This window comes from Falco peregrinus, chromosome 8, assembly GCF_023634155.1.
Source record: "Falco peregrinus isolate bFalPer1 chromosome 8, bFalPer1.pri, whole genome shotgun sequence".
NCBI classification, from domain to species: domain Eukaryota; kingdom Metazoa; phylum Chordata; class Aves; order Falconiformes; family Falconidae; genus Falco; species Falco peregrinus.
Genome location: NC_073728.1, coordinates 34,795,630 through 34,809,296, shown reverse-complemented (window position 1 = coordinate 34,809,296; position 13,667 = coordinate 34,795,630). Strand labels below are relative to the sequence as shown.

At 34.2% G+C, this 13,667-nt stretch overlaps 1 protein-coding gene across 3 annotated transcripts in view; it reads left to right on the top strand.

The window, feature by feature from the left end:
* DPP10 (dipeptidyl peptidase like 10) overlaps positions 1 to 13,667 on the top strand; it is a 548,347-nt gene that overhangs the window by 404,476 nt on the left and 130,204 nt on the right. For all 3 annotated transcript variants that reach the window (XM_055812868.1, XM_055812867.1, XM_055812869.1), the window contains exon 5: positions 2,415 to 2,489. In XM_055812868.1, coding sequence (XP_055668843.1) covers positions 2,415 to 2,489 — 75 coding nt within the window. The remainder of the gene's footprint in view (positions 1 to 2,414; positions 2,490 to 13,667) is intronic.

The window sequence follows — 13,667 nt, the reverse complement described above, 5'->3', positions numbered from 1 at the left end:
ATGGTTGATGAAATACCATAGACATGTTTATGGGGAAAAACCAAAATCTTTTGTTCGTTTTAGTGAACTCACAGATTGTAAACTTATTTGCCATGTTAGGCAGGAGGAATTTGTCAGGTGATTTTTATTTTTTCCCCTGTTTTTAATCTAGAAAGGCTTCTTCTGTGCATACAAGTAGACCGTTTCTGAATTTATTGCCAAAATTGTGCTTATCTTCCTCAAAAAAAATGTCAAACCAGAACTCTTAAGGAAATGTAAATCCCTTAAAGTGACTTTAAATCACTTAAATCTCTCTAAAATCCTATTAGAATTAAACATATATTTCCTTAAAAGCTTGATTGTAAATCCAAGTTTAAAAAATGGGCTAATAATGTTTATATGATAATTTAAGGAAATCATGATTGCTGTCAGTTTTGACAGTGCACATGATTTCTCCTGGTCTAATTTTTATTTTCTTTTTTCTAAAGTGAAGCATTAAAAAGTAGGAAGCAGCTTTGTGCTCCTTTTAACAAGAATAATGTCATTATACCAACAAAAAGAAAACTCTTTTGCCAAAGCCATTACCTGCAATCAAGGGATTATAGCTTATTGGCATTGCGCATACACCACGTGTCTGAGGCATTTCTGGAGGCAAACAGAATTTTTCCAGGTGAGTGCAAGCTGAATGAACAAGGTCATCTTCAGTTGGATTCAAATGATTTTAAATCTCAGATCTACAAGACTCTATACTTGTATATAGAATATGCAAGTAGCTGTTGCTGATGTTGCCTCAAACTGCCAATAGTTTGTAGCTGAGCTACTCAGGTGTTTGCATTAAGTGCATCATTACTTTTGTGATGGCATAATCAGTGACTGAAGCTTCTTACTAAATGCATGAAATGGTAAGCACCTCACTCCCTGAGAATGAATTTGGAAAGCTGCCTGAGTTATATATTGCTGAAGACTGAGGTAGTGGGACAATAATTAATATACTGCTAGAAAGCAGAGAAATTTCACATCTAAGAATGTTTTCAGCGATGTGCCAAGAAAAGGGATTGTTCCTCATAAATTAACATTAACATGGTCTCTGCTTAAAGATAGTTAACTCATAAAAGCTAATTTGAGTAGAAACCTGTTCTGGATTCTTTGTAGATACAAAAAGATGCTCTTCTATTTTTTCCCTCATCTTTCTTCAAGACTGCAGATTTATCTTCTAACCAAACTAATACACAGTTTCTCTTAAAAATTATTTTTTTCCCTTTGATTTCTTTAGATAGCTTGATTCTAATTATATTGCCTAGGAACCTGAGTTCAATCTGTATATCAAAACTTAGCAACTTTTCAGTTTATTGGAAGATTGGCTTTGGGGTTTTTTTGGGGGGGTTATTTTTCCCCTCTTTCTTTCTTTGGGAATAACTCCTTAGCTACTCTGAATGTATTAGTTTGTGACTTCTGGTTTGTGTACCTTAAACCCCTGTTGAATTCATTAGTTTAGCAGTGGGATTAGGCTGAACATAACAGGGTGCTTAAGAAGTAAAATAAGGGAAAGGCTTCCTTTGAATAGTGGATAGATCTTGTTCTGCATAGCTATTTGCTTATTTTCTTTCATCTTGTACCTTTGTGATTCTGTTATTTTTTCTGTCCTACTTTTTCTATTCTTATCTGCAATTTTCACTTCTCTCTTCCTTTCATTCTGCAAATCGTTGTCTTGAGATTAATTTAAAATTATTTCCTTCAGTATCCTTTAAAGCACATTCTTATCTTCCTCATACATTAGATGTATTAAATCTTTCTGACATCAACATTACCCCTTGATTTAATTACAGCCCTGAATTCAGTTGGGTGTCATGTAGTCTTGGATAGATGTAAAGCAATATTAGTTTTACAATGCTACCTTATTTTTCACTTTGCTCTCCTGTAAGCATTTTCTTTCCTATAAGAAAGACGTTTTTTTTAGTGCAAGTGGTCTTGCAAAATATTTATATATGAACTGCTAAAAGAAAAGTAATAGAGACATAGTGCACACCTATTCTTTTTCTTGTATGTTATCTTTAAGCCTAACCTAGTGATGAATCTCCCATATAATCATTCCTGAAGTGCACACCGACAAAAGTGTCTTCCTTCATCCTCTGTAAATGAATTGGTTATAGTTGTTATTCTTGAGCTTAGTGCTTGCAGTCATGATAAAAAACTCATCAGCTTCTTAATTGGTATTTAGTGTTGAAGCCAGATTCATCTGTTGCCATTGTACTGATACCAGCAAATTAGATGAAGAATTATTTGAGTCTTCATTTGTGAAAATTACATTGGTCCTCTAAACCAGATCTGTTTTATGAATGGGAAGTTCAGTAAGAAAAAACAGTGAGAAAGTAAGAAAATTCGGAAAAAATGATCCTTCTTATTGAAAACGCACTTTTATTGTTACTTCATTTTAGGTAACATTCAAAGCATCAAGATACTCTGTTTCACCAGACCTAAGATTTGTTCTTCTTGCATATGATGTTAAACAGGTAAGCCAACTATTTGTGATCAAAGAACTTCTAAATTAAAACCTGAATTAAAACCTTGTTTTGTATGTTTCGTCTGCGATTCCACATAATATAATCAATGTACTTGATTTCTCTACCCAAAACCTTATGATGCAATGATGGTGAAGTGTGTATTTAAGAACATACAGAAAAATTGCAAGGTTCTTAGCTAAGGTAAATGCTCATGGCTCCTTCAAAGTGTCTTGCTGGTTTTTGGTGTAGAAGAACCCTTACACTGTTCTGTTCCTAGCTGATTATGTGAAAGCCTATCTTTTTGAATTCCTTCTCTTTTAAACAGCTGTACATGTCATTTATGGACTATACTAAAAAAAAATAAATCAAGGTTGATTCATGTCATGGACGTTTTATTGTTGGCTTCGGTAGTCCGAAAGTCTCTTGGACTATATAATGCAGTATATTCTTTGTTTCTCGTAGTATTTAGATATTTTGTGGGGTATTGTGTTGTCAAAAAGAGTTTCAATCAATACTGTCATATAGAATTTTCTGTAATAAATCTTTGACCACAAACAAAGATAGTTTTTTATTAATTTCTTCTGTGCATATTGGTGTTTGTATCGAGTGCTGTTAAAAAAAATGAACTGTTCGCCATTACAGAAAAGTTCTGGATTGATACTCAGTAGTTATTCAAGCAAGTTTGGGTTGTGGGGCTTTTAAAAATATTTATTTATTTTGGAACAGTAAAATTTACAAATACCTGTTCATACCTGTCACCTTAGTATCAGAAGTCAATGTTAATTAATGAGAAAAAATTACTATTGTTTATCACATTATACTACAGTACAGTAGTTTCCTTATTGTTTTTGTGTTGGTAATTTATAATACAATATCAGCTTATTGTGGATTGCAATTCATAGAACAATAAAATACTCATTTTCAGTCAGTATACAAACCTTTATGACCTCCTGGTAACATTGCCATATTGATCTGTATACCTGCAGCTTTAATTGTATCTGCAAAGTGGAAAATGTGCTGAAAGCTGACCTGAAATATTCTACAAGTGTTGATGTAAAATGACTCATTTACTTCGTACTAGATCCAAGTAGGGTGTTCTTCTAGCAACTCTAGTGGATTCTGGATCAAGCCTTTTTAGCAATATGCATATATCGATAAACTAGGAAAGAGCTGCAGCTGTTGTCAGCTTTTATTGTGAAGGGTTCCAGTTTCATTCCTGTCTGAAGAATCCTTGCTCCTTGATGGTTCCCTTCTTGGTTGCTGCTTATTGTGTGAAAGAGTTTAATAATCCCTCACACTTACTTAATTTCCTTATTTGACCTATTGAAAATTTCATTTTGGATGGGGTTGGTCTGTTTGGGATTTTCTTAGTAATAGCACATATAGCTAATCTAGAAAAATAAGGAGAACATGAAAGTATCCGTCACACTTTATTACATCTAAATGTAGTAACATCAGGGATGGATCCCTGCCCCACAATAAAGATGGTCCATTGATATGCAGATTGCTTGCAGTGCATGCTGAATATATTACTTTGCAGTAGAACTCCCTTTACATATTTCATTCTTGGTTTCGTTGCAAAAATAAACTTTTCATTCCTTTTACAGGCCAGTTGCTGGTAGGTACTTAGAGGAATGAGTTTTGCAGCATTTACATCTTCCATCTAGTGGTTTCCTTTGCTCAAGTAAATTGGTAAGAAGTAATTAAAATGAGAAATGAACAGGGCTTGGCAATCAATCTGTGATGGTAGTCCAGGATGGCATAGCATGAGGTTTGTGATTCTTACTCTCAAGTGCTCCAGCTGGGCTCATGGCTTTCAAGCCAGAAACATACCGTGATTGTTGCGTCCTCCAGAAGTGGTGGTGGCTGTGCTAAAGTTGGTTATTAGCTGGATGTTGTCAGTCAGATGTAAGTAATAATAATGCCACTGAGGTCTGTTACCTTCTGAGAAGAATCTGTAGCTTAGGATGGAAGCAAAAATAGACAAAGAGTGAAAAAAGTGAATTCTGTCAGAAGTTACAGAAAATATTATTGTGAAGATGTGGTAAAAAGTCTCTTTTTCCACCAAATTTTCTGATTCTTAGGATACTTGTTAGGCTGGTGAGGCACTTCTGTATTCTCAAAACCTGTAATGCCTTGGAAAGCCTGTTGATTTCTTCATAAATAATGCTTTTGAATATTGTGAAGGTTTAAGTTAGTGTTTGGTCTTCTTCCCCTCCCCGCCTTTTTTTTTTCCCCTCTTCCTTAATCATAGCTACTTAGTGGGTCTGGATGAGAGGAAACCCACCTGTCTACCTTATTCCTTTGCCCAGCTGTTAACTAAATCATTAAATATATTGCCTATAAAATTAATATTAAACAGCATGACTTAATTGGAGATTTTCAAATTATTTCAGTAGAATCAGGTCAGATTCTTTCATTATATCTCATTCCAGTGTAACTTTTTACGAAACTGAGGATTTGCTTGTAGTCCTGTATTACAACACATTGTTGAGTCTTTAATAATACTCAGTTTATGGAACTACAAGTAACTTTGTGTTAGGTGTCCTCAGCATCTGTTATAAATTCCCACAGATCTCTAGGCTTTATTACCTATGTTTGCCCCTTATTTTTCCTTCTTTGTTAAGATTTAGGTTTATAATTGCACTGTAATATATTTGATGGGATTTCTGCTTTTGCAGACTGTAAAGACTTTGGGTTTTTTAGATGGTTGTTTACATACATTAATCTGTGTTCTTTGTAACATACAGTAATACAGCTGGAACACATTTATTAATCAACAGTTTTATAAATAAGCCAGTGTGTTTCAGCTGAACAGATTGGAGAAAAATAGAGACAAATGTTTCTTCAAGATATTTTGTCATGAAATTGTAATTAGAAACAAGGTTATTTTGATATTTGGATTAAAAATAAATGTTGAGTTAAATGAAATAGTTGAATATTTATTTTACTGTTGTCAGCATTTTCTTTAATCTGTTTTATGCTTGGAATGGCAAACTTTAATTAAATTTGCAGTTGTTTCAGCACAATTAAGAATGTCCTCTGCATAACGTGACATAAATCTGCATGAAAATAAGCCATCTTTGAATACAAAAGTAATAATTGAATGAATCATTTAAATCATGCTTAATAGAAGGAAGAAAACCATTTCATGTGGCTTAACAGCTGTTTTGGTGTAGTTCTCTAAAGTTCATATGGAAGAAAATTTCTTTGCTTTGGAATTTAAAGTGTTGTAAATTGATTTCTGGACATCAGGTTCTGTCCATCTAGATCATAGCAGGTCACAGAATGTAAGCCAGTATTACTGGCATAAGCACTGTGGCTTCTGGCTTTTTCTTTTGCAACAGAAGGCTGTGGCAATTTTAGAGGTACTTTCTCTGTTTTCTTTGCTGCAGTACTCCATAGTTTTCCAGACTTCTGAAATGCTTCCATCAATTCTCTGAGTTTTTTGACTTTGCCATAACTTGCATGGATTGACTGTGTGTAGTTCATATTTCTGTCACTTGTCATAATTTGGTTGGGAACACTGAAAAAGTCTCATTTTGCAAGGCAACAGATCAGGAAGTATGAGCTAATTTGAGAAATGAATGCTTACGTTCCTGCAGAGTGTCCTGCCATCCTGATTCTTCTGGGACAGTGTGAACACAGCAGCAGGGAGACCATTGTACGTATGCAGAGGGGATAGTTTAGCAGTGCTATGTCTTTTTTATTTTCCTTTGAAGATTGTCAAGGTATGAGCAAAGAACGTGATGCTCTGAGAGGCAGAGCATCCAAGCCAGTTGAGATTTCCAGAGGAAAGGTTGCTTTTAATAAAGACTGTGTTAAAATTACTTTTATTTTTTTTCTTACTCTGTTGGTGGTATTATTCACAACTACCAAAATCAGATTTGTAGATTTGATTAGAAAATGAAAGTCAAACACTGTGTTCTTGCAGTAATTTGCAATTAGCAGTGGAGTGAGCACTGGGGTCCTAAGAAATTCTTTTGCCATTGGGGAACTTCAGTGTCCCTCAGCAGGAGCTTGTACCTTGCAAGTTGTCCCTAGAGTCTGTGTGAAAGGAAAATAAGCTTTATTCTGGATATTAGTGGGTTTTTTTCTCAGACATCATAGGAATGTTCTCCCTATGCTCTTGCTAGGATATAATATGGCACAGAAGAGCAAGTGAAGAAGTAAATGAGATCAGTTGCTCTCCTTCTTTGAAAGTCCCCTTCTTTTTTCTCTAACTTGATTTAATAATCCCTTCCTTGTGATTTTGTTTTTCTTTTCTTTTGCCTGCTTTCAAATCCCTTTTGAATACCAACTTTCAGGAATTTTTCCTACTTTATTCTCTTTGCTATTACTAATGCAGCATTTTCTGCTTTCAATGCAAGATGAATTATGTACGGGTTTTTTTAGCTTTTGGTTCAGAAATGTGCTTAAAAAACAGATTAAAGTTCAATTCTAGTTTAGAAGCATAAGCAGTTATACACTCTCTAAAAAAAGGAAATGTCTTCCTGAATTAGGGCTTCAAACTTGTAATCTTTTTTAGCTAGAGAATTTTAATAAAACAATGTATTTAGCTTAAAGCACTGTGAAAATAACTTAAGAATTCTTACAGTAAGATCAGGATGAAGAATAATCCAATCTTTTTCAGGAAGGTAGGAGAAAAATATTTTTACATCTAAACATCATTCATTCAGTAAGAATGAAAAATATTTCAAAAGTGTGCCTGAATATTTGTAGTTTAATGTATTGAAGTAAAGATGAGATTCTGAAGCAATGAAACCCTCAGAGAAAGAAGTTATTTTTCTGCTGTGTGCTGATGCCTGTCATCACTTTGCTGCTATAATATCTATTTTTAGAGGATAATGATAGGGAGTACTGACTACAGTCTACAGCAAATGGAGGACAAACGGCAACAAGTGACACACAGGTCAAGCTTTTAGAGATTGCCTCTGATACTGGCTTACTCGAGTGCACTGAAAGGATCTTCAGGAGTTTGTCTGCAGATTAGAAGAATCCATGAGGGGAAAAATTCAATGAAGTCTTATATTACTATTATCTGTTCTGCATTAGGAGATTATCTTTCAATCAATTAGATGGAAAGTAAATGTTCAATTGTCAGTAGTTGTCTTGGTCAGTGAAATTAATTATTGAATTTTTTTTCTGCAAAAATCAAAGGATGAAGAAAGTATGTTGCAGTATGTCTCAATTTTAACCAAGACATTGTTTAGTGTTATGTGTGCAGGTGTTTTCAATAAGATAGTTTATACAGTGCTTATGAAAATCTGATTTTGAAGAGCATTACCTGAAGTACCAGCTAATGGTTGGAAACATACACAAGAAAGATGAAATCAAATCTGTCTTCTCAACAAGATTACTCCATGCAGAAGAATAACAAATGACTTATTAAAACAGCAGTGATATGGACAGCAATATTTTATGTAGCACTGTCTATGAAGTAAAGAATTGATATAATATTTATATGATCAACTTTTTCCTCCAGAAATACATGCTTCTTTATCTAAGCCTGTTTTTCATGTGTTTTTACTTGGGTGCTTAGGGTGATTGTTCCTCTTTCATTTACTCATTTTGAGATGACTCCAGAAGCAAGTCATGCACGTGCATACTCCTGAACCTACAAGATCAGAAATAAGAGCGTGATCCAGACATGACTTTCCCATTCACCTTTATTTCTTATCAAGAACATGAAAGACCAATTTTTATTGGCTTTAGAGCACTGAGGGGAAGAAAAATAAGAAGTGAATTTTAAGTGAGATGCATCCTTAAAATTTGAAGTTATTTCCTGCAAATATTTTTGTCATATATTTTATTCCTCTCTAAGGTATGGCAAGATTAGGTGTTAACAAGTCAGCTATTGAGAAATTCATGAAAGCGGGCTGTTCAGATTTTTCCCTTTTAAAGGCTGTTGGTTTATGTTGAGTTGAAGTTTTAGCTGGACAGATTAGAATTTGTTAAGGTAATAGGCTGTAGGTGATCTTCGCATACTACTCATCTATTACACATTTTTTACTTTATTTTATATAGCTCCACATGTATGCAAGGTATTTTAAAGATCTAAAAAGACAAGGTCTTTGTTTATGATGATGTGCTTTGTAGCAAAATGTGGCAATATGAATTTGATGACGGTATGTTCTATCATGAACTATGCCACAGGAGTGAGTATTCATGTGAATACATAGTGTTGCACTTCTATCCAGGGTTTCATGCAAATTATGTGGCAAAACATAATAACTATCAGTCCCCATAAATAGAAGATGGAGAAAATAGAGTCTATTTTATGTTGAGAATTATGGGCATTGATGTTTACTTAGTATTTGTCTGATAAACAGCCTTTTCACATTTCATCCGTGTTGAGTTACAATCCTGTAAGTACTTGCATTCAGTTCACCAGACAGTTACTATTTACTCGAAGTAGCAGGGTTATTCCTGGAGTATCTGCATATCTTTTGTTTGCATTGGTTGTCTTTATATATGTGTTATTATGTTATTATATTATATATTATACTGGTGTATTTGTGATGGGGCGATGGTGCTGCTCTCTGCTGGGGCATTACTATGATCACCTGCAGAACAGCAGGTAAACTCTCACAGTTTCTTCCTTGTAAAAAAATCTGAATTAGAAAGACAGGGAAAGAGGGGTACTATTTGGATGCTCCCACTGTTGTTTTTTTAGTCTATTATGAAAGCTACCATGTTACATACATGTCCATATGCATCCACTTACCTTTTTTTCAGAAGGGTTTTTAAAATTTCTTCTAGAAAGTGCTTGATTTCATCAGCTGATATGTTGATTCATATATGCGAGTTCAGCCTTTTTTAATGGTTAAAAAATAATAATACATCACCCTCCATTTTTCATAAGAAACTACATGAGACAAGGTGTTGCTGCTTTTCAAATAACTTACTGGGTTTCTCTGTTCCATTTATACTTACAGGGTTGCTGTTCAAATTTATAAGTAAACAAAATAAATAATTCTAATTTAGGTAGAAGATAGGTCTTTTTCCCCCATTCAGAATTGCCAGAGTTGAAAAATGAGAATCTGTGTTTTCAACTTCTTGTTCAAAGACTGTATTGAGAAAAGAACATTGTGCTTTGCTATTGTTCAGTAAAAATGGATTCGAGGGCATTTAGGTTTTCAAACAAAATGTTTATTGACAGAAAAAGTATTTATTTTCAATAATATTGTCATTCTTATCAAGTATGAATACTGTTATTTTAGGAAGACTTAGGTACTGACCAGCTGAGTTTCCAAGATCCAGCAGTTTAGAAAGTCTTAACTCAACTCTGATTTTCACATAGTTGTATTCCTGCATCACATGGGACTGGAGTCCCTGTGTGCTAATGCTGTATAAATAGACAATATTACACTATTTGTCAGCAGCTCCCTTAACCTACGAACAATTTATTTTATATAGCCTAAGTTCAAGCTTCTGTGGTAAAACTGCCAGCTCTGTTACATCCTCCCAGTTTCTCTTCTGTGCATTCATAATGTGCAGAAATGTCTCAGAAATGTCCATTGTAAGTGAAGACTTTGTCCGTAATAGCCCACAGACCAAAAAAATAACCCCAAAAAACAAAAAAACCCAACAACAACCCACAGTGTTTAAAACGTGGGTTTTTTTTAAAATTCCACTTATTTCTTACTGTAATCTGTTGTGTGTACTAACTATGTTACCAAGAAATAGTACACAATTGGAAGCTAGTTTTACAATTATATTGTAATGTATCTATTTTTTTTAGACAATGAGATGGAAGTGATGTATTATCAAGTATCTGTGAGAATAAATCTTCCTCAGCAATGCTGAATGGAAAGATAAGGTGGTTGCTCTAGGGTTTTTTGGGGTTTGGGTTGGTTTTTGGGGTTTTTTTCCTAATAATAAAAAAAACAAAGCAAAACAAGGACAGCCTGTATAAATAACAGAGCAAGGACTGTTAGGAGTCCTAATTGGAAACTGTGTTAGTAGCTGTTAGACGCTGGAAAAGCTGAACAGAGCTGTAATTTGGATTAAGATCTGCCTGAGTTTACCACAAGCAACTAGAGTCAACAGATACACCCATCTGTTTTTAAAAATTCTTTGTTCCGTGCTCCCAAGAAATATTAATTCCCTTCCTTGCTATGAAAAGAATATGGACTGAAAGAATATTTTACACATCTCTCAGTTTTGACAGGTTTTACCCTGAGCATGAATCATTGTTAGTTCAACTTCTACATTTATTGATTTCTCAAATACAAGAGTTGGCTCACATCAAATAGACTGAATAAATGACTTCTGAGGAGCAAAGTCACTTCATGGATCTGCCTAACCCATTATGTTAAAACATTTTACTGAAAACACCATGTATGTTTTTATGATGTAGATACCAGCGTGTTCTCTAATGACTCGTTTCAGATCTAACACAAAGACATACTCTTTTATATGTAGTGAAAATAAACAAGATTGAATTACTTCAAGAATAACCCTCTTAACAAATGCCTTCAGTCTGGTTCATGTGTTCAATATGCTTAGAAAATCCATTTTAAACAATGGGGTTTTTTTGCTTTTATTTCATTTTTCATAATACACTATCTGAAATTCAATAGTAATGTATCTTACTGAGAAATGTGATATGCATTATAGCTTTCTCATTAAACTTTTAAATAAGATACCATTAGTACTGATGAATGTAATCCGAAATGGTCACTTAATCTTAAAATAGTCATTGATCACAGGTCCAGAGTTGTAGTCTTGCAGCCAAACTAGTATATGTTGTTAGTAATCATGAATTTTATACCAAAAGGAATTAGCATTTTTGGCAGCAGTGTCATGTGTTAGATTTACAAACTAGGGATGACTTAGTGACTTTCAGTTTGGTAGGGTTTTTAATGCAAAAACATTTGTTAAAAAATCTTTGCACATACATTTGATATATGAAATACAATGCTCAAGTACAGTCTAGAAGCCCAAAGTTTTCATCTTTTGAAGTATTTCCTCTTTGACTGTTGAAAATAATTTTAATATAGAAATTAAGAGGCAGAGTCGTTCTACAATATTGATTGATGTGCTAACGTGTGGTTGAAGTCATATTAATAGCAGACGTATTAGGATGAGTTTTTTAATATTTTTAGAAAAGCTATACCAAATCTCTGTTTAGAGGAGCCCAGCTGTTTTTCACATTTTATACATATATACAGATGTCTTTAAATATAGATAAATATATTAATTTATTTAAATAAATATAGATTGACATATTTAAAATATCTTAGAATTTAAATAACAGTATGGACAAAGTAGAAGCACATACAAAGTAAAAAAGCAAATACTTAACTAGTTTTGTTAGTGTTGTCATTCATCTATTGACTGAAGTCTGTCAGTGACAGTACCTTGAAATCACCCCCCCCAAACATTATATGCATATCTTACTCCATTTCTTAAATGCAATCAAGCATAATTAAACTTAGCCTGGAGAGGCTGTGCACTTTCAGGATCCAACTGGACCAAGCCCTGGGCTGCCTGGTCTGAGATTCGATGTTGATCCTGCTTTGTGCAGGGAGTTGGACTAATGACTTCCTAAAATCCTCTCATCTTGGGTGAGTCTGGGAGTCAGTATTATCACATCAGTGCTATTCTCCTTTGAGATAAAGTTTCCCAAGATTAGAAAAATATTAGAAAAATAAATTTATTTTTTTTAAAAAAAAGCAGTTCCCAAGAAAGAAAACAAATGTTAAATGTCTACCCAAATGTCCAGCTTCATGGTTTAAAGGAATATTTATATATTATCAATAGTTTTATTCATACTTTTTTTTAATGTTTACTTAAAATCTTAATCTCCAAATATTTCTATACCTTTGTGTGTATGAGAAATCTCATCCTATGCCTCTTCAAGTACATGAATGGATAAAATTCTTGCTGCAGCAATCAGATTTGCTTGGAAGAAGTTCTGAAATGTTTGTGCCCTACAAAATGAGGAAAATTAGATGAAGGAAAAACCTGAGCTCTGACTGAAGGTTTACAATTACTTCTTATTATGATTAAAGAATCAAACAGGCTGGCCAGATCTGGAAACCAATTATTCTAAAATGTGAGAGGGGGAAAAAAAAAATCTGCTTTTTGAGTTATTCTACATAATTCTGTCTCTATCAGCAGCACACATGGAATAATAATTAGATTTTGCTTAAAATAGACAAGTTGGAAAAAGATTAGTGAGTGGGAAAAAAAATAAATCACAGCAGTGGATGAGACTTGCAACTGCTTTTTAATTCCAAATGGCAAGTCAGAATAATCTAATGCACAAAGTAAAAGTGTAACTGTAACATTCTTAATAAATGTTTTTCATCTTGAAGGAGAGACTTTTAGTGTTGTACATTCACTCAAATTGTTTGAGTTGGGTGATGTTGGCTTTTTTGTTTGCTTGTTTTCATAAGCAGAAAAAAACCCAAGCAGGTTGAAACCTTAAAATACTGGCACCTTTTTGGAAAAAACTGGTCACTCCAAAGAGAAGTTCAAGCGTCGGTGCCTGTGGTAAGGACAACCTGTAGCAATGGCAAATGGTCCAGAACATGAGCAAATATGTTTAAAAGCTGACCCATAGAGAATATTTGCTTTTCCCAAATGCCTATACGAAAATGATCTTGAAGATGGAGGGTTTTCTGTGCTGTGGGAGCTCCACAGCCGCTTGTTGCATTTCAGAGGACCAGTGCAAACACGTCGGAATTTAATTTTCTTCCACGATCTTTCACTGTGCAGGCAATATCATTACATTTATTTTAAAGCAGCAACCCTTATTTAGCAGGCACCTAAAGTCCTTATCACTTCTGAACTTCATGAAAATGTCATTAAAGTCAGTGGAACTTTTTCCATTGACTTTAAAATGGATTTTTGGATCAGCTCTTGTCTACCTATTACTCAAACGTAATGAAGTCATCTCTGTAGTGTGACAGCATTAGCCAGGTGGACAATGAATAAGGCACAGTATGCCACTGGGATTTTCAGCAGGATCTTGCAGAGGATAGATTTATCAATGTTTTCAGAGGCTCATCTGTACTGTAAGTGAGTCTTCAGGTCTGTAGTTGTTTGCACCTTTGTGAATATTAGTCATCTTGCTTCCCATGGTGTTCCCTTCCCTGTAGGGACAGCGATGACAGAGACTTTTGACAGCTCACTGTCATCATTGTTATGTTCTGTAGCGTTTTGGGCTCAGTTCAC